Source organism: Drosophila erecta, unplaced genomic scaffold, assembly GCF_003286155.1.
Source record: "Drosophila erecta strain 14021-0224.00,06,07 unplaced genomic scaffold, DereRS2 tig00000055-arrow-pilon, whole genome shotgun sequence".
NCBI lineage: Eukaryota > Metazoa > Arthropoda > Insecta > Diptera > Drosophilidae > Drosophila > Drosophila erecta.
Window position 1 is genome coordinate 8,822,385 of NW_020825200.1, and position 22,571 is coordinate 8,844,955.

At 45.1% G+C, this 22,571-nt stretch overlaps 5 protein-coding genes across 14 annotated transcripts; 2 read left to right on the forward strand and 3 right to left on the reverse strand.

The window, feature by feature from the left end:
* Positions 1–292: 292 nt before the first annotated feature.
* LOC6541313 (protein telomere ends associated) lies at positions 293–6,869 on the reverse strand. 5 transcript variants are annotated; one of them, XM_026978683.1, is made up of 12 exons: positions 6,730–6,869; positions 6,238–6,662; positions 5,869–6,183; positions 4,940–5,815; positions 4,849–4,887; positions 4,015–4,782; positions 3,531–3,959; positions 3,238–3,474; positions 2,628–3,177; positions 2,038–2,563; positions 1,066–1,979; positions 293–381 (listed from the first exon to the last, which is right to left on the reverse strand). In XM_026978683.1, exons 2-12 carry the CDS (start codon positions 6,654–6,656, stop codon positions 358–360), a joined length of 5,097 nt encoding a protein of 1,698 aa, XP_026834484.1. In that variant the 5' UTR covers positions 6,657–6,662; positions 6,730–6,869; the 3' UTR covers positions 293–357. The 5 variants fall into 5 exon arrangements, with proteins under 5 accessions (XP_026834484.1, XP_026834482.1, XP_001969129.2 ...); XM_026978681.1 differs by lacking the exon at positions 293–381 and having other exon boundaries at positions 473–1,979; positions 3,531–3,956; XM_001969093.3 differs by lacking the exon at positions 293–381 and having other exon boundaries at positions 473–1,979.
* A 178-nt stretch (positions 6,870–7,047) lies between these two features.
* Positions 7,048–16,169, forward strand: LOC6541329 (oxysterol-binding protein-related protein 9). 2 transcript variants are annotated; one of them, XM_001969094.3, is made up of 15 exons: positions 7,048–7,535; positions 9,006–9,134; positions 9,619–9,852; positions 9,926–10,003; positions 11,325–11,568; positions 11,680–11,803; positions 12,748–13,155; positions 13,213–13,364; positions 13,428–13,529; positions 13,588–13,762; positions 13,830–13,965; positions 14,020–14,106; positions 14,534–14,655; positions 14,745–14,850; positions 14,904–16,169. In XM_001969094.3, exons 1-15 carry the CDS (start codon positions 7,368–7,370, stop codon positions 14,988–14,990), a joined length of 2,352 nt encoding a protein of 783 aa, XP_001969130.2. In that variant the 5' UTR covers positions 7,048–7,367; the 3' UTR covers positions 14,991–16,169. The 2 variants fall into 2 exon arrangements, with proteins under 2 accessions (XP_001969130.2, XP_015015398.1); XM_015159912.2 differs by lacking the exons at positions 7,048–7,535; positions 9,006–9,134; positions 9,619–9,852; ... (1 more) ...; positions 11,325–11,568; positions 11,680–11,803 and adding an exon at positions 12,213–12,529.
* LOC6541898 (elongation of very long chain fatty acids protein F) lies at positions 7,649–8,884 on the reverse strand. Its single transcript, XM_001969095.3, has 5 exons — positions 8,762–8,884; positions 8,600–8,708; positions 8,381–8,474; positions 8,080–8,326; positions 7,649–8,024 (listed from the first exon to the last, which is right to left on the reverse strand). The coding sequence occupies exons 1-5, from the start codon at positions 8,775–8,777 to the stop codon at positions 7,690–7,692; spliced, it is 801 nt and encodes a 266-aa protein (XP_001969131.1). The 5' UTR covers positions 8,778–8,884; the 3' UTR covers positions 7,649–7,689.
* On the reverse strand, positions 9,090–11,111 carry LOC6542069. 3 transcript variants are annotated; one of them, XM_026978706.1, is made up of 2 exons: positions 10,169–11,111; positions 9,090–9,142 (listed from the first exon to the last, which is right to left on the reverse strand). In XM_026978706.1, the coding sequence occupies exons 1-2, from the start codon at positions 10,985–10,987 to the stop codon at positions 9,131–9,133; spliced, it is 831 nt and encodes a 276-aa protein (XP_026834507.1). In that variant the 5' UTR covers positions 10,988–11,111; the 3' UTR covers positions 9,090–9,130. The 3 variants fall into 3 exon arrangements, 2 of the variants coding, with proteins under 2 accessions (XP_026834507.1, XP_001969132.1); XR_003407768.1 differs by lacking the exon at positions 10,169–11,111 and adding an exon at positions 9,208–9,275 and having other exon boundaries at positions 9,094–9,142; XM_001969096.3 differs by lacking the exon at positions 9,090–9,142 and having other exon boundaries at positions 9,858–11,111.
* A 181-nt stretch (positions 16,170–16,350) lies between the features above and the next one.
* Positions 16,351–22,557, forward strand: LOC6543376 (protein transport protein Sec24A). 3 transcript variants are annotated; one of them, XM_001969097.3, is made up of 10 exons: positions 16,351–16,571; positions 17,560–19,089; positions 19,149–19,275; positions 19,340–19,839; positions 19,902–20,127; positions 20,235–20,857; positions 20,911–21,143; positions 21,197–21,294; positions 21,354–21,492; positions 21,555–22,557. In XM_001969097.3, exons 2-10 carry the CDS (start codon positions 17,584–17,586, stop codon positions 21,664–21,666), a joined length of 3,564 nt encoding a protein of 1,187 aa, XP_001969133.2. In that variant the 5' UTR covers positions 16,351–16,571; positions 17,560–17,583; the 3' UTR covers positions 21,667–22,557. The 3 variants fall into 3 exon arrangements, with proteins under 3 accessions (XP_001969133.2, XP_015015399.2, XP_026834508.1); XM_015159913.2 differs by having other exon boundaries at positions 16,351–16,466; positions 21,555–22,158; XM_026978707.1 differs by lacking the exon at positions 16,351–16,571 and adding an exon at positions 16,589–16,827 and having other exon boundaries at positions 21,555–22,158.
* Positions 22,558–22,571: the final 14 nt, after the last annotated feature.

Genomic DNA, 22,571 nt, shown 5'->3' on the forward strand with positions numbered 1-22,571 from the left:
TATTTCCGGGTCGTTTTACTATATATTATATATTTCATGCTTTGAGGGCACTTTTTATGCCGAGAATGGAAACGACTCGACTTTCAAATACCTGTTATACTTGTATGTCGCAAATGGCAAGAAAAACAGTCAAATTAAAATGCTAAAATGGACATAAATAGTAAATGAACAAAAAAGTTTTTACTGTTTTTAATGCGTTTTACTTTATGCACACAAATAAACACCAATTTTTTTTTTTTTATATTTTTTTTCACATTATCATAATAAAATATAAATTAATATGTATAAAAACTATATAAATGTATAATATTACTTAACTACAAATCTACAAACAACTTTGCAACAATAAACACAGAATTACTTCCTCGAACGTGGCAGAGTCTGGAAAGTACAGAAAATGTAAATGATTTTAGGCAACGTTAATAAATATTTATTCAAGTAACAAATTTGTATAATAAATAATACCATATAATGATTCGCTGAATTTTAAGTAACCGATTTACATTTTAAGTTTTCGATACTGTTCAGAATATTTGGCTTGATCAGCTCCACTGCGTTGAAGGCAGTGTCTCGTTGGTCTAATGACTTATCACACTTGCTGACTTCGTTGCAGGTACCCCATTCCCTGGTTTCATTATCGAACTTAATGGAAAATGGCGCGAATTTCGGGCTCAAATTCATAAATAGGAATAGAACCCGTTTGCGAAGGTCCACCGTGGCATCCAAATGTGCCGGCCAGGTGCGTTTGTAGCAGAATTCTCCCAAATCATGGAGCACTAGCTCCAGATCAGATCGCAGCGAGGATGAGAGGTAGGGAAAAAGACTTGGGATCAATGGACCCCTGACATTGCACAATTTATCGTTGACCTTGACCACCGCTTTCTGATAAGTTGCCCCCGGCAGATGTCCTTCGATTTGGTACTTTATTATTTGCTCTAGAGTCAGCGAATTAAAAAAACTGAATAGCTCAAGATTGCGGAATATAACGCTGCTTTGGGGAGAGGAAGCGACAAGGCGCTTCGGTGTACGAGCGATGGTAGAAACAGGATGATCTTCTTTATTTACCTTGCAAGTACCGACATCGTTAGAATCTAGTAGATCTTGGAGCTGGGAGCATTCCAACAGCGTGTTGCCAACTGCGAAGTCCTGTGATGGAGTAATGTTTACTTGATGATGAGGAGGTCTTTCCGTGAGTGTGGTTTTCGCAGTCTGACACGTTCTGATATCTTCAGAATCGGGAAGTCTAACCGCATTTTGCCGGCCCACTACCACACCCATCGGCAACGGCTGAAACTCGTGCCTTAGTTGCGGAACCTTATCGTTCATCAGTTTGATTCGCTTGCAATTTAATCCTGGGCTGGGTGCCTGTCTCTTTTGAGGAATCACAGAAACCTGAACTATTGGCGTAGACCGACCACTCAACGTGTTTACGTTAGTCCCCAATTGAGCAGGGTCTGTGGCCTTCGGCACTTCTGGTTTCTTAACGTAATCATGATCGTCTGCAAGCATAGAATCCTCTAGAATAAAATTTAGTTGGTTCTCGGAATTCTGATTTTGTATGGCAAAGCAGGACAGGCTTGGTCCATCGCTGTCGTTGGTGTCCAAGTCTATTGTTTGCTCCTCGGGATTAATGTGTTCCCACTGGCAATTTTCGGTGTCGCAAATTGCGCGTTGGTTGTTAAGAAAACTGATGGGTTCCTGCTTGACATTGGCAATTTGCAATGACGCTGGCGTATCAGTTGGAGTTTCTGGCACCTGTGACGTTTCCTCAATATGATAGGATATTAGAGGATCGACTATCATTTGTGATACTTGCGAAGCTGATTCCACATTCAGCACGTCCACAAAACTCAAGTTGTTGAGCTGTGATGGCGACTGACTAAGTTCATCTGCACCACAAGCAGTGCTTGGACTTGAGGAAATTGAAACTATTTCAGTTGGTATATTCACATCTCCATCTCCAACGCCACATATTTTCTCTGAAAATAAAGGTAATATCAAATAATTGTTCAGGCACTATTAATTAAAAGCGCTCACTCAATAAAATCCTTTCTAGAACTGGCTCTACTCCTCCGAATTCAGCATTTAGCGTTTCATCAGCGATTCCTGGAACTCGTGGTAGCCACTGGTTATGAATCCAACAGCACACATATAGTTTCTCTCTCTCTTGGCACAATTGCAACACATCATCAATTTCCTCGCCAGTGCGCCTCATGTACTCTTGTTCAACGATGTTATCAAAATCCGAGTAGTAACTTAATTCCCAAGGGCTCATTATTTTGGGCGATATTTTGGACAGATCTAGCTTATCCAACTGTACTCCCTTACTGTGGAGCAGGTGCTTTAGACGTGGCAATAAGACGTATAGATTTACAGGCCAGTTGCCATGGTCCACGACATGCTTAAAGCAAAGCTGTAAGTCGTCTTCGCTATTGTACATTTCCTCGCCACCGTGAATGCTCGTGTAGTAGAAGAATTCTTGAAGATTTAGTTGGTAGAGTATGCGCCAAATGGCTCTCATCAGCCCTTCACTTGTGCAGATCAAATACTTCAGATTGTGATCCTATTTGGAATGGGATTTGGGTCTGTCAAGAATTTGCATTGCGTACTTAAATTTTATTTCTTACCTCGCTACTTTCTGCAAAAAATAATTCCTTTGATCTTTCGAAAAGAAATCGATTTTCTTCTTTTTGTAATAAACTGGTTGCATTTTCAGGATTTCCGTCTGTTGTAATCATTGCTCCAACTTCTAGAACTTCAGTTCCAGATGATTCATCATGGATTACTCCCATCTGAGCCGGATTTTCTAGGTTATTATTTAAATTAACTGTGCTGCTTTCTTTCGTTGGCTTCGTAATTTGTTCCAACGCTTTCCGGTCAGAAGGATTTGTATGCATTTCGTTTGCTTGTGTGCCAGTTGCTGTTGTTTGATCCATGCGGTCATCTTCACAGTCCACTGAATTTAAATCCGATTGTGGCTGATTGTCTTCAGCAGCAATAGCGTCGGAAACAACATAGCCGGCATTGGTATTAATATTCGTATTTTTGTTTTCTTGAGATACGGAGTACCTTTCATATTGTTGTAATAAAGAAGCTTGTCTTACTGGGCAGGTGATACCATTAAACAATTTTTCCAGAAAGTTATGGGCCTTATAATTCCATTCGATCTTTTGTTTGCTAAACATAATAATGTTGTATGAATGTACTTGATAATCCTTAAAACATAATTTTCTTTACCTCGATAGTTCTGAAAGCCTCTCAGCATTTCGTTGACTACAATCTTTTGAGGGTTCCGTAACGGCTAGTTCATGCTGGACGTCCTCTGACTTTATGCCTTGCTCTTCAAGCTTCGGCTCAGTGACAGCTTCCGGGACATCTAATGCGTCTTCAGGGATAGGCTCCGGTTGTAACTGAGACTGGCTTTGTGTACTCATCGGCTTGTTGATCGTTTCTTTACGGATTTCAGTTCTTTTTCTGCAATTACAATGGTTATTACACATCTAGAAAAAAAGTTCAATACTTTTGTATACCTTTTCATTAATATTTCTAATGCATTTCTGCGAACCCCTAACGTCGTTTTCCTATTCGACTCAAGGCAACTTTCCTTTCCGGTGGTACTCGTCGCCAAGCAATCTTTTTCCTGTACACAACCATTCTCATTTTTCTCTGGATAACTAAGCAATTCTTGTAGCATATTGCCGGTACATGGCTTAAATCGAAAAGCGAACTTTTCCCTCATCTCCGGTCCAGAATAGAAGCCTTTGTAGTAGTCCCGAATAACCGCATCCTTGGATTTTCCTCTATACTCAACGCACTTTTGCATTTTTTTAGCAATATAATCTAGATTGCTCAAATGACTTTTGAACACCTCTAGGGATATAGGATATAGCGGACAATCTTCGTCAGTAAAGTTAACTGTTCTTCTGGATACTCTATTTTCGTTTTCAAGTCTTGGTCTGCTGCAGTAATGAATTATTACTATTATATCTGAAAACAAGTATAGGTTTAACTTACTTCTCTTTGGCAATATTTTCAGTTGTTTGTTTCACATTCCTGGTTATAGCAAACTCGTCTTGGTTGTTTGACTGCAGGCAATTTTCCTCGCTTGGGTATTCTGTGGTACAAGCCACCCGGTAATTTGGATCGTTTGGGTTTGCCTCCTTGTTTTTCGATGGAAAACTAAGCAATTGTTTTAGCTTATTGCTTGGACATGGTTTAAATCGACAAGCGAACTTCTCCCTCATCTCTGGTCCAGAATAAAAGCCCATATAGTAATCCTGAATAACCTCCTCTTTGCTTTTTTCTTTGTACTTATCGGTTTTTTGCATCTCATTAACAATATTATCCAGATTGCTCACATGACTTTTGAACATTTCTAAAGAAATGGGATTTGGTTGACAATTTTCTGGTGCTTTTTCCGGCGCATGAGGTACCTGACATTTAGGTTCGATCGTGGTTCTTCTATTATCTTTTCGAATTATTGTTAAAAGGGCCTTCTCATCCAGCGGCTTAGCCTTTTCTGTTAGCTTAGCCAGCAACTTAAGATCAGGGCAATTAAATTTATACTTGAATCTTTGACGAACATCGTTGCGTGCATAAAATTTATTATAAAACTGACGGAAAAATTTTTTGCATTGTGGATTCGAAGGATCAGAAATTAATTTTGACAGTTGATGTTCGTCTTTAATGTGATTATTTACAAGAATTGATCGGATAATCTCGTCATAGTTAATATAATGCCGAAACGTTTCAAGAGAAACGGGAAAAATAAAGCGCCCATGTCTAAAAATTTTATGAAAATAGTTATTCAAAAGTTAAACCAAAAATAGTGATTTATATTTTTCTTACTTTTTAAGGTCCACTTCAACATCCGTCACAAAGGAGGCCCTACAATTGTTGTTTAGAAATTATGGGAACAGTGCAAGTTATGCTTACTTACTCTGGTACTTCGGAAGTATCCTTGCTCTCTTCAGGACTTGTTAGGGTCTCGTCAGAAGCTTTGGTTTTCGAAGCATTCCTCTCGGGTGTCTTGGACATGACCAGTTCAGATCCTAGTGCTACAGTATCTAACTGGGGCGCGCTGTGCGATTGTTCTTCGGCAACACTCTTGCTCTGGTGGGGTTGGACTTGGGGACTTGGAACTTTAGCTGACTTATCGGCAGCTTTGGACCTGTGCAGATCGCTTTCTGGCGATGCAGTAGCTAATGCGGGCGGACTTCTTTCGCTGCTTACATTGTTGTCATCGTTCCTGAGTTTAGATTGGTTTTGGGAAATTTCTAAGGTATTATGTGGCCACAATTGGCCTTTATTCGTGCTACTAGCTTCTGCAGCACTCTTCTCGGGAGATTTGGAGACACGCAGCTCGTGATCGGGGGTAGGAGCAGACAAGTGGGACAGACCGCCACTTGGTTCTTGGGCAAACTCCGTGCTGAGATTAGTTTGGATTTGTGAAGACTCATTGGTATTCTGAGAACTTAATGAACCTTGTCTTTCACTAATACATAAAGTCTTTGACCTGCGCGAGTCAAGTCCTGGCGAGGGATTAGCTAACTGGGGCAAGCTTTGCCTAAGCTTCTCCGCCACATCTTTGCCGAGAATGGACAGCATGCATTCCTTCATAGCAGACGTACAAGGTTTAAGTTTGTATACGTATTTATATCGTATCCTCGGAGTGATGTAAAACGCCAGGTAATAGTCTAGGGCACACTCATGGACGTCCTTGCTCGCATAATTATCGTCAAGCAGCTGCATTTGCTCCACAATGTCCGATAAGTTTGCCATATTCCTCTTAAACAGCTCGAGGCTGACGATGGAACTGCGTAATATTTATAATAAAAACTAGGCATGTGAAAAGTTCCCCATACTCACTTGTTCTTAAGGGTTTTCATTGCAGCGAGCTCAGCCATAGTCTTGATCGCTTTTTTGTCCAGCGGTTTGCCAGGTTCGAGCAACTTATTCAAAGGAATTTCAGTCGATTTATTGAAGATGTTCGTTGAAGATCGCTTTTCTGGATACATGTAAAAGCGGTTGTAGAACTTCTGCAGTGTACGACGACGACACTCATCATCGGACAGAAGGACCAGGCAGTGTTCTATGCTCCTGACAATTATTTTGAATAGTAACATTTTGTTGATGCACTTTTCGAATGCTTGAAAGGATACAGGAAAAAGAAAAGTGCCACATCTGAAATGAGTCCAAAGTGGGTAATCTGCTGTGCTTAAAAATAATCTCACCCACCTATCCACATCAACAATAACGTCGAGAGATTCCGATCCTGATGGTTCACATTCAACTGTGACGCCTTGAACTGCATCGTTGGGTTTCGCGGTTTCAGACTGGCTGCCTTGAACTAGGACGTCGGTTGCGGGTTGCTCCACTTGAGATGGTCCTGCAGTTACTACGTCTGTTATCTCGTTTTGTGGCATTGCTCCTGGCTCCGGTACTTTAAGCAAGTTGTTGCGTGTCCGCCTGGGACACGGCGCCACCTTGTATGGGAACCGTGCCCGTATGCTGGGATTCCGGTAGAACTCTTGGTAGTACCATCTGCTCCACTCGGCCACCGTTTTATTGTTTCCATTTGCAATTCTCAACTCACTTGCAATATCAGACAAATTAACGACTAACTTTTGAAATGCCGCAAAGGACACTGGATACATGTTGCTCTGAAATCAGTCATTTTATATGTGTGAAGTGTTGCAACTCTGACAAAATGATCAATCTTGTCCTTACCACTTGCTTTATAAAAGTAGGCTTATTTGTTGTCGATCGTAAACAATATCAACTTAAAAATGTAGGCGCATTCTAATACTACGAAATAAACCAGGCTGTATATTACAGTATGACCGTGCAGCAAAATTCTGAAAGTATTTATCGATAGCAAATTTATGATTGTTTCCACTAGGTGAACTTGATCTTAAGCATTTCAAAAGGCTTTAATCTATTTTCAACCCCCAAACTGCTGAAGCTATTGTATTGACATATATTCATAAACAACCTGTTTGGTTTACTACAATTTTTCAAATGAAACCCGAATTTGTAAGGTGTCTTAATATGGTATATTCATGCGGTCGCGGCGCGGTCACATTCGAGCTGCGATTCGGAAGGCTTGAAAATCATCGATGTTTACGTACATCGATAGTTGGCAGGGCTTTGCTTTGTTTTGCAAATTCCAAGCGGAGTTGAGGCTGTGACAGATTGCGGGTGCGAGCTGTGAATCAACATTGCGTCATCATCAGCTCCTGGCCAGAAAAGAGCTCAGGAAACGAGGCTGGTCCGCGCCGGGTACAGGGAAAGCCTTTAGCCACGAGGACGCAGAGGGATCAAAGGCGGAGGAGGAGGCGGTGGCCGTGTCACCGGAGCTGGAGGAAATGGCCAGCACCACTGGAAGTGCCCCCAGCCTGGCACCCCCCCAAAGCGGGAGTGGTGGATCTGGCACATTGGAGGGCACGCTAAGCAAGTGGACCAATGTGATGAAGGGCTGGCAGTACCGCTTCTTTGTATTGGACGAGAATGCTGGTCTGCTGTCCTACTACACGGTGAGTGGCTGCAGTGCACCTCCTGACTGACACCCATATCGCACCCAGAACGAATTCCACATGGCCCACAGCCTTATCTTATCTGCTCTAGATACATTGGATACACATACACACTTGTTGTTACGCTTTTATTGCGTGATTTGTGGACAGGGAATCATTTTTTTGAGTCTGGCTGAGATGTATCACTATTGCGCCGCTTCGAGACTTTATAGGCACTCCTGTAGAAATCGTAAAAGCCGTAGAACATGCCTGCAATGACGGTGGAGAAGTAGACGAGCACTAGGGGCGGCACGCCACACAATACCAGCTGGCAAACAACCTGTGTGAGGATGAGGGCGAACTGCGTCATCTGAATCACTGTGATGCACTTCTTCACTGGAGTTAGGGCCTGCACAATCTTCTTATCCGCAACTGCCGCCACAAAGTAGTACGAGTACATAATAACGTGAACAATAGAATTCAAGAACACGCTGAAGTAAGCAGCAGAACCTGCAGAATTGTACGCATTTTAAGAAGTGATCGGTCAATCTGCCGGCTAGCTTACCATTTTCGTTCAAGTTGATCAGCACATACACCAACGTAAGCGTGGAAAAGTGGTGAAAGAGGTGCAGCTTGGACACCTGGTTTTGTTTCTTGCGAAGCACAAAGATAACTGTTTCAATCAGCTCAGAAGTCTTCAGCCAGAAGAGAAAGTAGGCCAAGTTGTAGTATCGCCTTACGTAGTCCGGGCTGGTCCCGATGTCGCGGCACTTCCAAAAGCAGTATATGGTGTTGTCCGTGATGAACAGGACCTGCGGGAGAAGAGCAATTAGCCAATGCTGCTTTCATAAACTTCAAAGATCTACCTCTTTAATAACATATATGCAGGACACCACCTGGATAATGTTATGAACCAAGATCAGGCGCTTGAGCTCGTAAGGCTTGCGACACTCCATGAAACTATAAGCGAGGGATTAAAGGTCTTTTTCTTATAAATTTAGGCAAGCGGACCCGCTGTATTGCTAATGTCGAGTCCGCTGACCCGCATGCAAACAAGCGACGCAGGCATTAGCATGTGGACTTACTGCGGACCCGCTTTAGTGACGAAATATAGATAGAGGCCCAGCACTGTGATCATGTACCAGGGATCCTTGTACAACGCAGGAATGTCCACCACTGGCTGCAAATTTGGACCTGCAGATTGGAGGCATGAGGCAGTTTCCTATACTAATCCAAAAGGTCCTTACTTGCTGACACCTCCATTTTGCTTTTTGTGTTGGGCTTCCGCTGGCCTGTATCCTTCCGGTGGCGTGGGACTGGGGGACTGCAGCTCTACCGCCTCGACCGCCGGCGCACATTTAACAGTGAACAGCACGCTGACCACTGTTTTTATTTCCCAGCCAGAATTGATTAGAATTCATTAATTTGTAGCACCCCTAATAACCTGCGATTTAATGAACTTGCCTAATTCCGATTGCATTTGTGTTACAGTCGAAGGAGAAGATGATTAAAGGCGTGAGGCGCGGTTGTGTGCGCTTAAAGGATGCGCTCATCGGAATCGACGATCAGGAAGACAACACATTCACGATCACAGTGGACCACAAGACCTTCCATTTTCAGGTAAGTTCCTACGTAGTAAATGGAAATAAAGTAGTGGTAAAGTGGTTCAACAATGTCTATAGAAAGGGTTTACAATATTAATGTTGCACAGTTCTACTCCTTTATGTAATACTTCCTCCGTAGTAATCAACATTCTTGTATAAAGCAAACAAACAAGCCATTCTGAATTCAAAACTTGCATTGATTTTTTATGACGGCTATGGTATACGTAAGCAACAACTAGATCAAGAGGGCAGCACGTTCCTATTCGCGACTTCGTAGTAAAAAAAAAAACAAGCATGTTGGCCAATCCTCCAGGCAAGCAGAGTTTCCATCCTAATACCGAAAAAGGGTATCCGGGCAGCGACCCAGAAACCACTGTCTGGCCCTCACGTTCTTCCTTTTGTTTGACTTTGTTGCCTTGATGTAACGATAAAACTTTTTCCAATACCCACACACAACCAAAGGGGCCCACTAAACTTGCCAACTTTCCAAACGTTTGCAGGCGCGACACAACGAGGAGCGGGAGCAGTGGGTCCGCCGCCTGGAGGACACCATACGACGCCACGCGAACCGGTCGCGTCTGTGGGACAGCCAGAGCGCATTCTACATCGCCGGCGGCTACACGAAGGAAGTGGCCGGGAGTGGAGTAGGCAGAAGACCCAACCACCTGGAGTTGGTGGCGCGCCGTGTTTCCGAGGCAGATGCCTACCTCCAGCTGATGATTGAGCAAACGAACGTGAGTATAGTGCCACGTAATGCAGGCATTATGCAATTTATTGTCATTTTTGCTCTTTCTATGTTCTGCCCAGTTGCTGGACAAACGCATCGCGGAGCTGACCGATCCGGCGGAGCAGTCGAAGTGCAAGGCACTCCAGGACAACGCAAATGTGAGTAGACAGCGGTTACTTCTGTCCCTGTGACTCAGTAACTAGAATCTCCAGGTGCAGCTCGTCACGAAAGTTGTTTGAGAGTTTCTCCACTACGGCGTACGTCAGACGCCAGTAGCTTTCGTCGACTGTCATGTAATAGTCCGCGTCCTGGTTTTTATTAACCTTTCGAACACCCAGAGCACAGACGGTTTTTGCTGCAATATCTCTTCCGTAAAGAGTGAGCGTAACGTTCAGCTGCATTTCGTCGCTGGGTGTGACCAGCCAGAGCACGAACTCGCTGTTTCTCTGGCTATCTGGTAAACGCCTATCGTGCAGAGCCGCATAAGGAGATGTCCGACACATTAGCACCACCAACGGGATGTGACCTTCCAGGTGCGAGTGCTGCTTCAGCAGAATGCTGTTATTGGGTTCACATTGCCGCCGGGATATCAATAACTGTTGTGCATTGTAAGCCAGAAGGCCCAACACCTGATTATCATGAGGCTTGCAGCTCTTCGGCTTGAAAGAAAGCACAACCCGTTCATCTTTCACTACGGGAAGGCAGCGCTGGAAGGAAGCTTCCTTGCTATGATCACAGAGGTAGTGGAGCAAAAGCAACTGACTGTCTATTCGCCTTTGGCAGCCCTCAAACAGACAACTTTTTACCTCGCACTTTATCATAATCTGGTTGGGGATGGTACCTTCGTCCTTTATAGGGACTGGAATTTCATCTGGAGGAGCAGCCTCAATCGTACCAAACATCGACTGAGACATTAGCTTTCCTTGATGCGACTGAAACTTCTGCTGGTCATCCAGCTGTTGCATTCCCACACGAAGTGTTTCCATATTCATGTTGAGCTCCTTAATATCGTCTTCCAAATTGAACTTGGTCTTCAGCTTGTTCTGCAGCTCCGAGTGCTCTTCTTCACGGTTCTTTTTATACTCTTCGAATTGTGCGCACAACTTGTCGATGCTGTGGAGCTCTGGGTCCAGGAAGTCCATTGCAGATTAACGTTATTGTAGTTTTTAAATTTGAAATGTAATTCAATTTGCCGGCAGTGCTGGGAATTTAGAGAATTCGGTTGCAGGATTGTGTGTTTGTTATCCCAGTGAAGTTTGTCGTGCGAAACGTATTACTAGGCCCACTGGGCCACCCACTTATATCGATTACCAATGCAAGTTCAGGGTTAAGAGGCGACCAGATGCAAAGGCCTGAGAGAATGTCAATCGACCGGCAGCTGGCCACTTATGGCAGCTGCTCACTTCCTTTGCAAACTTTGGCAAAGCCATACCACTTTTTTCCCCACTCCTGTTGGCTAATCCATAGTTCTCATTTCAGGCCATGCTGGATCACATTAAACACTCGATTGTCAGCCTGCAGATTGCCAAAAACATGGCCCACCCCATAAATGGAATCTACAACGGCCCACCGGCCACTGCATCGACTAGTTCCTCGACCAGTGGAGTTGCCATGGGCAGTTGTAACAACATACAGGCAGGTGGCCTAAAGCTGCCCCTGGAGGGTCAAGTGATAGGCAAGGGGGAGCTGGTCGACGACGAGGAAGACTCGGCCACTGAGAACGGTGAGTGCTCTTGGCCAAGCAACTGGTCATCGAGCCAGGGTCAAGCTGTTCGAAATCAATGCGAAAGCTCAATTTGCATTAACCCCGATAATCTGGCATTAATCTTGGCAGCCACCACCGCTCCTTTGGGTTTGGTTGTGCCAGAGACCTCCTACTCGAGCAGCGAGGGCGAGGAGGACTTCTACGATGCCTACGACGATCCCTTCACCAGCCTTGGCAGCTCCCCGATTGGCTGGTAAGTGGACCACTTGCAGGTCTTACAAGTAGCAACTAAGACTGCCCTTTGACGAAGTGCGCCGACCGGCCATTAATCAAATGCGATGCGGCAGCCGGCAAGCATGCTTTTTAAGTGTGATATGTGCTGCGTGCTAATATTACGCATTCATTGCCCCAGTCCGGAACCGCTGCTCCGGCACTGCTTCTCCTCCTTCTCCTTTGAAAAGGCGCATGCGCCTAAGCAACGCATGCAAAATGCAATGCCCGAAGTTCGTCGCAGTCGTAGTTTCAGGGCAGCCTGTAATTTTTGTCAAGTCGCGTGTAAATAATAAATACAAAACCTTCTCCTCCGCCACATCTGGCTCTCGTCGAAGCTTTGTTGGCACAGCTGACACCGCTTTGTCGTCGGCTACTTGCTTCGTCATCGACATCCTTCGGCCTAGTCGTAGTTAAAGTCGCCATTGTGTATGTCTGTCAGTTCTAGTTTCGTTCGTCATCGCCTCGCAGTGTCAAAGAGCTCCGTTGGGTGCAAGTGGCACCCCTCGGCTCTCAGTTGGATTTTTCAGTAGTTTTTCTGTTTTCCAGTAATGGCCTAGACCATTCGGCGGCTTTTGTCTACGCTTCGATTCAGGAGCTTCCGCTTTATGACTACAATTATGTAGCTGCTGGGTCTGCAGTAACGAATACGGCCAGCATCAGCACCTGAAATCATGTTTAAGAAGTGGGTCCGACGTGTCAGCCTGAGGTACAGTATAAAATGTACATGTGCGCCAGGTCGACGTAAGTGTTTCCCTCATAAATTGTAAATGAAGGCAGCAACTAAGGTGGAAAAGAAGACGGATGCGGGTTGCAGATGCTGTTGTGCCTCGTGGCATACGCACATTATGCTTAAAGATTTATCCAAGATGTCGCAGGAATCCTAATCAACAAGTCCTGATTCCACTCTCACTTTTCATTGAACAGCGCAACGCGCGGCTTTGCGGAAACCACATCCCCCACCCACGAAAAGGGACCGGATGGATTTGCCAATGCCGAGCCAGTGTCTCTGGGCGATTCAGTTCCCCCCCAAACGCTGCCAGAGATCGATGAAAGCGTTGCCGATGCGGATACCAGCATTAAGACAGCGAGGACAGCAGTAAGTTCCGGCAGTGCCAGCTATGATAATGGAATAGACTACGACGCCTTGTACGAGGAGGAGGAAGAGACGGACCTTAGTATGGAGGCGCACGGATCGATGATCACGCACTTGTTGTCCCAGGTTAAAATCGGCATGGACCTCACGAAGGTGGTACTGCCTACGTTTATTCTGGAGCGCCGCTCGCTGCTGGAGATGTACGCCGATTACTTTGCTCATCCCGATCTGTTCATAAAGTATGTTTTCAAGGCGTTTACATTAATAATATAACTCATAAGCATCTTACCCAACAGAATATCGGATTTGGACGATCCGCGCGACAGAATCGTCCAGGTCTGCCGCTGGTATATGAGTGCTTACCATGCTGGGCGTAAAAGTGCAGTAGCCAAGAAGCCGTACAATCCCATTTTGGGGGAAGTTTTTCAGTGCCATTGGGACATTCCTGGTAGGAATTGCAAACTGTTTAGCTACTGTTGACCAGCTCTCACGTGTTTTTCCTTAATATTAGGGATATCCCAAGACGCTCAGGAGGTACGCGACGGTCCAGTGCCTTGGTGCCGGCGGGATCAACTCACCTTTCTAGCTGAGCAAGTGTCTCACCATCCGCCAAGTAATACAAAAAAACAAAACTTTCCTATGTTTATTGCTCACGCATTTATTTGTTTCAGTTTCTGCCTTTTATGCGGAGCATTACAATAAAAAAATAACATTTGCGGCACACGTCTGGACCAAGTCGAAGTTCTTGGGGCTCTCCATTGGAGTGCATAACATTGGTGAAGGCGTTGTGACCCTGGTGGATCGCAGCGAGGAGTACATAGTGACCTTCCCCAACGGCTACGGCAGGTGAGAAGGTGCCTCTGCTATTTCTGGTTTCAGAAAACTTATGAATATTTATATTTCCATTAACTAGGTCTATTTTAACGGTGCCTTGGATTGAGCTCGGCGGTTCGGTGGAGATCAAGTGCCCGCAGTCTGGATACTATGCCAACGTGGAGTTCCTCACCAAGCCTTTCTATGGCGGCAAACGGAATAGGGTCTCTGCAGAGGTGACTAGCTTATAGTGTGCACCTTGATTTTGTATTAATTCGGATTAATCGTAGGTGTATGCGCCCAGCGAAAAGAAGCCTTTCGTCTCTATTTCCGGCGAGTGGAGCGGTTTGATGGAGGCTAAGTGGCATGACAAAAACGTAAGTCATCCAAAATTATTTTTGGTTTATGTTTGTAGTGTACTATTATATATGTATAGTTTCTGTAAATGTTGATCCTTTACTTGTACTTTTTCCTCCGCATACTGCGCCAAAACGCTGCAACAAACAACCCCACGAGTTGGCAGCCACATCCACCCTCCACACCCCACCTAGACCTCTACTTACTATCCACGATTCTTCTGCTTTTCTCTTAAATAGCTCGGGAGCATTTCCTCTGTGTGTTTACTTTGTTTGTCTAGAAAATCGAACCCACAAAATAATCCTATGCCTGATTGTCCAACGTTGTATTCAAATTGTTGCTATCTGTACTTATGTATATGTATGATTGTTGTGTGTTCAGTATTACACCCAATCCCAATCAGTTTTACCACATAGTGAACCTGAATGAATCTCTTAAATTTTCTAGAAAACCGAAGTATTCGTCGACGTAAATCGCATACCCATATTTAAGAAACAAGTTCGACCAATCGTTGAGCAGGATGAGTACGAATCGCGACGCGTTTGGAAGGAAGTGACAGCGGGACTCAAGTAAACAGCATACCAATCTGCCAATTAATCTCTGACCCTCAATTGCAAGGCTTAAAATTGTAATCTCCTTGTTCGTTGCTCTTCCGCAGGTTCAATGACATCGAGCGCGCTACAACTGCCAAATTCGTTGTGGAGCAACAGCAGCGCGATCAAGCCAAGGTGCGCAAGGAATACGATCTGGCCTGGGAGCACAAGGTACATCACTCCGATATAATGCAAATCAGTTAACAGATAATATTGCTCCACAGCACTTTAAGCCCGTGGGCGACAACTGGATCTACGCCAAACCGCTGAGTCAGCGCATGTATTTGCAGGAGAAAGAGGCCAAGAGATAATGCCTCCGACTGACATCGAGAGCAACAACACCAAAAACGTCTATTTATATGGATCATATCAAGAACGAGCCTCAACTATATGTTTAATTCCACAAGTGCGCAAACCTCTCAACACTGACGATACGACGTAACGAATGCAGGAAAAGCTAGAGCAACAACTAGAAGAAGGAGGTCCATGATGGAGCCTTCAGGGTCTGGTTATTAATTGTAAATAATATACACAGAGAAAATGAAAAAAAAGCTCTGCTCATAAGGTTGGAACGCAAGTTCAGCTCGACAGCTCAGCGGAGACAGTAAAATCAAACACTCACAGTTTCTATACACAATTAACGATTATTATTTACTACTAAGTACTAGTGTGTTTCAAAGGCAATCGCAGTAAACTGCAACACAATGACACCTATTCAATACCTTTTACATTACTAACATTTACTAGCAACAAAGAAAGAAAGAAATCCAATACATAATGGGATATATCAAAAGTTGTAGATTACGAAATGATAGTTATTTAAGGATAGAGATTCTATTTTTGAAATAAAAGACTCTGCTATAGACAAAATACAATACCGACACACTAGTATCCGACAGATACTACCCCTTCGCTTGTTTCCCAGACCCCAATAGACCCACGGACATTTAAAACAAGGTGCACAATGATTTTTCGGTCGCATAGTTTATTAATTAAATACGATTACCTTTAGTATTATGTTTCGAATTCCACTTGTCACAATAAATAAAGCTTTACTAACAGTCCGATGCTGATACACCTTTATACCTTACTGTAATAAAACGCAATTGCAACCCAAATCTCCAGAATAATTTAAAAGTAAACTTTAAATTTAATTTACAACTTACGAGCCAGGAAGCAACACAACCCACACAGCAAATCTACCGACTACTCTCACGCAAAGTTAACGCAAAATGAAACGAATAAAGTAAATACGCTTCGAAATTGATTTAAAGTAATATTTAACGAACTAGTTACCCCGTAGAATAAACGAATTGTAATCCCGAGGGCTTTAATTGGAACTTATATCCAAGCCCGGGTGTAACATGTATATATTTTTTTGCGATTTTCTTTTAAACCAACGTTTTAATCAAGAACTTGAACAAATACCCCAAACAGATTGATTGAAACAGATACAAGTATTGAAAATAAAGCGATTTGTTCTTTAACCAGTTGTGATGGATTTTGCATTTCGGGCTAACGATCATTAAAAAATCAATAGAGTACATATGGTTCACATTATGTGCTCATCTATCCTTAATAATTCGTTACATTTTAAATTTGAATTGTAACAAAAATAAAGTTACCATTGGAGTCGATAACATTTTATTTGCAATCGAAACTTTTGTTGGTTTCGATGAAAGGCGACCCAGAACAGTGCCATCTCTTTTTTAAAACGCACGGTCACACTATTGACGTGGCCTCAAAATTTTTTGTTCTCCGGAAAATGCAAAAAGTTTGCATTTAAGGTAATTGTGCATAGCAGCGTACGACGCCAAGTCCAAAGAATCCGCCTGCCAATCCTAGGACCTGTTCGCATCCAACCGGAGCACGCGAAAAGCGCCAGAAATCGTGTAAGAAAGAAACTAGTGCGGAAGGAAGTTTTGTGAGTGGAGAGAGCGTAGGGAAGTGCGAAAATAGTTTAGTTTTCCTTCGCGGCCGAAAAATCATCCAAGGATTCATCCAAATCCCATTGAAAAGTGCCCAGCCAGTGCTTTCTACAACTGAAAAGGCTTTTCCCTCGAAACGAAAAGCGGAGAAGCCAATTCATAGTCCCCTACAAAATCGCCAATCAAGGGCGCAAGAAGAAGAGGCAACTACAAAGTGCAGGTGCTGGTCTAGAAACTAAATACTACTGAAGACTGAAGCTTGGAAAAGTGATAAGTGATTGGTAACCATGTTATGGACACCCCCTTTCGATATGCCTTGATTGCCCCAATTACTTTAAGTGGGTGGTGGGTGGTGGGCGTGACGGGCGTGGCGGGTTGTCTTCGCCAATAGGCACGTCATCAAAAAATCGCTTTGTTTTGGAGACGAATCCTATCCCTTCCTGCTGGCTTCCCGTGCAACTGGGTCACCAACCACACCGACCCACCTTCTGCGATCGTTGATGGTCGAGGTCAAGCACTTGGGAAACGCACACTCACGCGTTGTTCATCACATTATAACCCATAACAATCTGCTATCGAAGCTGTTTAAACAGCCAAATATGATACAATTATCACTCTACTTCCGACTCACTGTTGACGTAGGCACACTGGCTCAAGACATTTAACTACGCAGCCAAACAAGCTCAAAAGGTTGTGATAAAGCCCTATTAAAGCAGAATTTCACATTCCATTTGATCAGGTATCACTGCAATTCCTACACGAGCTGTCAGCTGGAAAAGCATCCCATTTGGGATCTTTACATCTTTTATCAGCTGCACGTTGTCAAGTTACGCGTATTTTGCCATTGAACGATAAGATAATTCATAGTTTTATGTCGGCGTGTTCGGCAGCAACGCAATCTTCGCCAGTGATAAGATAACAACTAAACAAAATGTAATTCTTCATCTTTCAGACCATAAACCTATGAATTAGCAGCATGTCGACCTACAATCCGAACATCGTGCCTCCCGCCCACGCTCCCATGCCTCTGAACGGAAACAATCTAGTGAATGGTGTGCAAGGAACCGCCCAGCAGCAGCCAGGCCCTCCACCTGGTCAGCAGTATATACTACAGAAGCAGCCACAACAGTTTCAGCAACCACCTCCTGCAGCAGCTTTTCCGGGAGCAGGAGCGCCAGGTAATCTGCCACCGCCGCAGCAGTTTAACAGTGGTATTGGGAACCAGTTCTTGCCACCAACTTCTGGAGCAGCTACACCTCTGCAGCAACTGCAGCCCAGCACGTTGCCGCCCCATCTGCGTCCGCCCACCGCCAACGGACCACCCCTTACTAACGGCAGCAATGGCGCGTCCAGTGCCAACTCCTCGCGCACTGCCTCTCCAAGGCCAGTGGGAGCTGCCCCTCAATACGCTCAAGGACCAATCGCCGCCGCGCTGAACAATCCGCCCCTGGCGTCAGGACTACGTCCATCGCCCCAACCGACGAACCAATCCCTGGCTAACTTGACGAGCAGTCTGGGAAATCTTAACATGAACACCACCCGAACAAATGGAGGTACCAGCGTTATGCCACAGCCACAGCCACAGCCCCCGCAACAGTACCCACCTCTAACACAAAAGGATAGTCGGGGAGTGGCCTCGGCCCAGACGGGACCACCGCAGTTCAACGACGCCAACAGTCTGTTGGCGTCCAGCGGAGTGGCAGCTCCAGTAGTTCCCAATGCCATGCCGACGCCGTTTAGTGGGCAAAAGCCCCCAAATTTGGCTCCAAATCCTTCCAAAATGTTCGGAAGTGCATCGGTTCCCGGTAGACCAACGCAAACACCAGCGGCCCAACGAATTCAATACGGAGTACCGCCTTCGACTAACCCCGAGCAGCAGAGCCAGCAAAACAACAATCTGCAGAAAGCACCGCCGCCACCAAGAGTAGGAGCGGTGTGGCCACCGAGCTTAGCAAATGCAGCGGCGCCGGGAGCCCAACCCATGATGCCTCCACCCCAGCAGCCCCCACAGTCGTATCCATACTCGCAGGCTTATCCATCAGCACCACAGCAGCAACCACCACCTCCACAGTCTGCATTGCAGGCACCGCCGCCGGGAATGTTTGGAGCTCAACCCACTGGAGCTCCACTGCAGTATCAGGCCCAGGCGCCTCCTCAGGCTTACGGACAACAACCACAGCACCTACCCCAGACTGCACCCGGGGGACCTTATGGAACCACTGCTCCACTAAACGTGGCTCAGCAGGGATTCAGCAGATTGTGGGGACAGGATACCATCGACCTGATGCAGAACCGTCATATCTTATCGCCGGCAACGCTGCCTCCGCCAAAAGTGGTTTTGCACAACCAGTTTCATGAGTCCATAAACTGTAGCCCGAGCATTATGCGCTGTACGCTGACGAAGATCCCCGAGAGCAATTCTCTGCTGCAGAAGTCACGCCTGCCCCTGGGCATTGTGATACATCCCTTCCGAGATGTCAATGTAAGAAATTTATTAAAAATAATTTGATCTCAAAGACTAACTTGGAACTCCTCCCACAGAGCCTCCCTGTAATTCAGTGCATCAACATTGTGCGTTGCCGGCTGTGCCGCACATACATAAATCCCTTTGTTTACTTCGTGGACAGCAAGATGTGGAAGTGCAATCTGTGCTATCGGGTCAACGAATGTAATTGAAAAGAAATCCCGGCATATAATGGATTTAGTAATCAAAAGTTATTTTCCTCATGCAGTGCCAGATGACTTTCAATTCGATCCGGCCACTAAGACATACGGCGACGTAACCCGAAGGCCCGAGGTACGCTCTAGCACCATAGAGTTTATTGCTCCTTCGGAGTACATGTTGCGACCGCCACAGCCGGCCATGTACCTGTTTCTTTTCGATGTCTCGATAATCGCGCAGCAGAGTGGCTATCTGGAGGCCGCTTGTGCCGTACTCAATCGGCACTTGGACGAGATGCCCGGAGACGCGAGGACACAGGTGGGATTCATCTGCTTCGACAGCTTCGTGCACTTCTACAGCATGGCCGAGGGGCTCAACCAGCCGCATGAAATGACGCTGCTGGACATCGAGGACCCCTTCCTGCCACGTCCTGACAATTTGCTGGTAAACCTGAAGGAGTGCAAGGAGCTGGTACGTGATCTGTTAAAGCAGCTGCCTAAGCGTTTTGCCCACACCCACGATCCGTGCTCCGCCTTGGGTGCTGCTCTGCAGGTGGCTTTCAAGCTAATGGTGAGTTGAGCTATTCTAAATTAAAGAGGAATCTGAATCATCGTGAATGGTACTGCTTACAGCAAGCATCTGGCGGGCGGATAACCGTCTTTCAATCGTGCCTTCCCAACAAGGGACCCGGAGCCTTGGAGCCGCGCGAAGATCCCAACAACCGATCGGCAAAGGATGTGGCCCACCTTAATCCGGCAACCGACTTTTATAAGCGTTTTGCCCTGGAGTGCTCCGGCTATCAGATAGCCTGTGACCTCTTCCTGATGAACCAGCAGTACAGCGACATGGCAACCATCTGTAAGTGATCTATAATAATGTAAAATCAAGCATACTTTTTGCATTAAGTTCTTTGAGTCCTCTTAATAGAGCACCGTAAACTTATTTGTGTTTCATTTCCCCTATAGCTGGCATTAGCAAACACAGCGGCGGCTGTGTCCACCACTTCCCGCTCTACCAGAAGACCAAGCCACACATGGTAGAATCGTTCCGGTCGTGTTTCAAACGATATCTGACCAGAAAAATCGGATTTGAGGCTGTAATGCGAATCCGCTGCACTCGTGGCCTGCAGGTGCATACATTCCATGGAAACTTCTTTGTGCGGTCCACGGATCTGCTCTCGCTGCCAAACGTGAATCCGGACGCGGGATATGGCATGCAGATCTCCTACGACGAGACCCTCACGGACGCGAAAACGATTTGCTTCCAAGCTGCGCTGCTCTATACGAACAGCGAAGGAGAGCGACGAATCCGGGTGCACACTGTGTGTCTGCCGGTGACCGCTTCGCTTCCAGAGGTAATGCACTCAGCAGACACGGAAGCTATCATCGGACTGTTGTCCAAAATGGCCGTTGACCGGTCGGTCGCCTCCAACTTGTCGGACGCCCGCGACGCATTCATCAACGCTACGGTCGACGTGTACAATGCGTTTAAGATAGCACAAAATCTGCCGTCGGGACAGTCGGGTCAGTTGATAGCACCGCGCAGCCTGGCGTTGCTCCCGCTTTACATCTTGGCCCTGCTTAAGCACGTGAGTTTTTTAAAAAGGTTTAGTTAACCCAGCTAAACTCGCTTGTCCACTAGCCCGCCTTCCGTGTGGGAACTAGCACACGACTGGATGATCGGGTCTATGCTATGGATTGCATGAAGACGCTACCGCTGGACCAACTAATGAAGTACGTGTACCCGGAGTTGTACAAGATCGATGCCTTGATCTACCACGCCCGAAACTCAAACATTAGTTCGAACCAGGAAGACGACGAGGACGAGGACGAACCGTTGCCGGAGCTGCCGCGTCTGCAATTGTCCGCGGAACAGTGAGTAGTGCTTAATTATGTTGTACTTTTGATAACGAATGCTTTTAATACAGCTTGGACTCGAGGTCAATTTTCCTGATGGATTGCGGCACGCTGATAATGATCTATGTCGGCCTAAATGTGCCCCCCGATGTTTTGGAAGCTCTGCTGGGTAAGCTGGGTATCTTAAAATCCAAGAAATTTGTGTTACTTACCTGTTTCTAATTTCAGGCATCAGCTCCACTGCAGGGCTGGGTGACTATGTATATGGATTGCCAAATGTTGTAAGCAACGAGAACGATGTGCTGAATCGCTTTATTTCGCGACTCAATTACGATAAGCCCTACTCGGCGCTGGTGCAGATAATTAGGTAAGTCGGACCATTATAAAAACTGTGTTAATACCCGCTAATCATTTTAACTTAAATTATAGGGACACGAGCACGGCCAAGGGCCAGTTCATTGAGAGATTAACCGACGATCGCAGTGAATCTAGTTTGTCATACTATGAATTCTTGCAACACATTCGGGCTCAGGTTAAATAGTACATAAGCAAGATATCCTACCACTATTGTATGCAACATAAATACGAGTTTCTTAGAACATAAAAACTCTGGTGACTAGAAGCACGTAAATGCAGGTAAAACTGGCGCGGAACAATGGAGACCAGTACGGGACAGACTTGATTCACATTAACCCATCCCCTACCCACTCTCTCGGCTTAGGTAATTTTAAAGTGCATGTATTTATTTATTTGTTGATTTGTTGCACTAAAAATAAAATTAAATCAATTAAAGATCATAGTAAATGCGAGAGAGCCAACTTGTCACAACAAAAACTAAGATATCGTTGCCAGTTTGATTAGGGCAAACATTAGTCAAAAGTTCAGCTAACCAGTCAGTAGAGTTCGCTCTCAAGGAAGATGATGGCTCTGTTATTTATTATAGAAACTTTATGCAATAAACAAACGAAACTGTTGTAAATTTTGCTTTAGCGCGATTTTTTTTCGTTCCAACTGCTTCAAACATTCTGCAAACTCTCAGACCCACAAATTGTTATTGCTTACCCCATTTGTTTGCTGTTTTCAGTAGTATTTATTTTCCGGAATCCAGAGAACCCTATATTTATTTATAAGTGTAAGGAAATGCGCTTTGTTGCACTGTAGTTAGCGAACTTATTTCAAACGAATGTACGGAAATAGATCTGGTATTGTGTATTGCATTCATTGGACTGCTAGGCAGTGAATGTCTTAAGCTTAGAAGGTATATTACACTGTATCTATAAAGAGACCCCAACCCTGTATCTCAGGTGGCGCAGTTGTCGTTCTTTGAGTGGGCTTAATAATCGAAAAACCATATACAAATACTGTACCATACTTTATACACATACGAGTACATCAAGATATAAAGCGAAATAAATTTTAATTAAATCATAAAGCGATGGGTTTTAT

What these genes read in the sequence shown, in the direction of transcription:
- LOC6541313 (XM_001969093.3), bottom strand. Translation starts at nt 6,656, where the DNA reads ATGTATCCAGTGTCCTTTGCGGCATTTCAAAAGTTAGTCGTTAATTTG. An exon ending in GTTATTGTTGATGTGGATAG is followed by an intron (nt 6,184 to 6,237) that starts GTGGGTGAGATT and finishes GACTCATTTCAG; the next exon opens with ATGTGGCACTTTTCTTTTTC. An exon ending in GTTGAAGTGGACCTTAAAAA is followed by an intron (nt 4,783 to 4,848) that starts GTAAGAAAAATA and finishes TAAAATTTTTAG; the next exon opens with ACATGGGCGCTTTATTTTTC.
- LOC6541329 (XM_001969094.3), top strand. Translation starts at nt 7,368, where the DNA reads ATGGCCAGCACCACTGGAAGTGCCCCCAGCCTGGCACCCCCCCAAAGC. An exon ending in AGTGTCTCACCATCCGCCAA is followed by an intron (nt 13,530 to 13,587) that starts GTAATACAAAAA and finishes TATTTGTTTCAG; the next exon opens with TTTCTGCCTTTTATGCGGAG. An exon ending in GGAATAGGGTCTCTGCAGAG is followed by an intron (nt 13,966 to 14,019) that starts GTGACTAGCTTA and finishes GATTAATCGTAG; the next exon opens with GTGTATGCGCCCAGCGAAAA.
- LOC6541898 (XM_001969095.3), bottom strand. An exon ending in GTCACTAAAGCGGGTCCGCA is followed by an intron (nt 8,475 to 8,599) that starts GTAAGTCCACAT and finishes CCTCGCTTATAG; the next exon opens with TTTCATGGAGTGTCGCAAGC. An exon ending in GATCAACTTGAACGAAAATG is followed by an intron (nt 8,025 to 8,079) that starts GTAAGCTAGCCG and finishes ACAATTCTGCAG; the next exon opens with GTTCTGCTGCTTACTTCAGC.
- LOC6542069 (XM_001969096.3), bottom strand. Translation starts at nt 10,987, where the DNA reads ATGGACTTCCTGGACCCAGAGCTCCACAGCATCGACAAGTTGTGCGCA.
- LOC6543376 (XM_001969097.3), top strand. Translation starts at nt 17,584, where the DNA reads ATGTCGACCTACAATCCGAACATCGTGCCTCCCGCCCACGCTCCCATG. An exon ending in ATCCCTTCCGAGATGTCAAT is followed by an intron (nt 19,090 to 19,148) that starts GTAAGAAATTTA and finishes CTCCTCCCACAG; the next exon opens with AGCCTCCCTGTAATTCAGTG. An exon ending in TGTTTTGGAAGCTCTGCTGG is followed by an intron (nt 21,295 to 21,353) that starts GTAAGCTGGGTA and finishes TTCTAATTTCAG; the next exon opens with GCATCAGCTCCACTGCAGGG.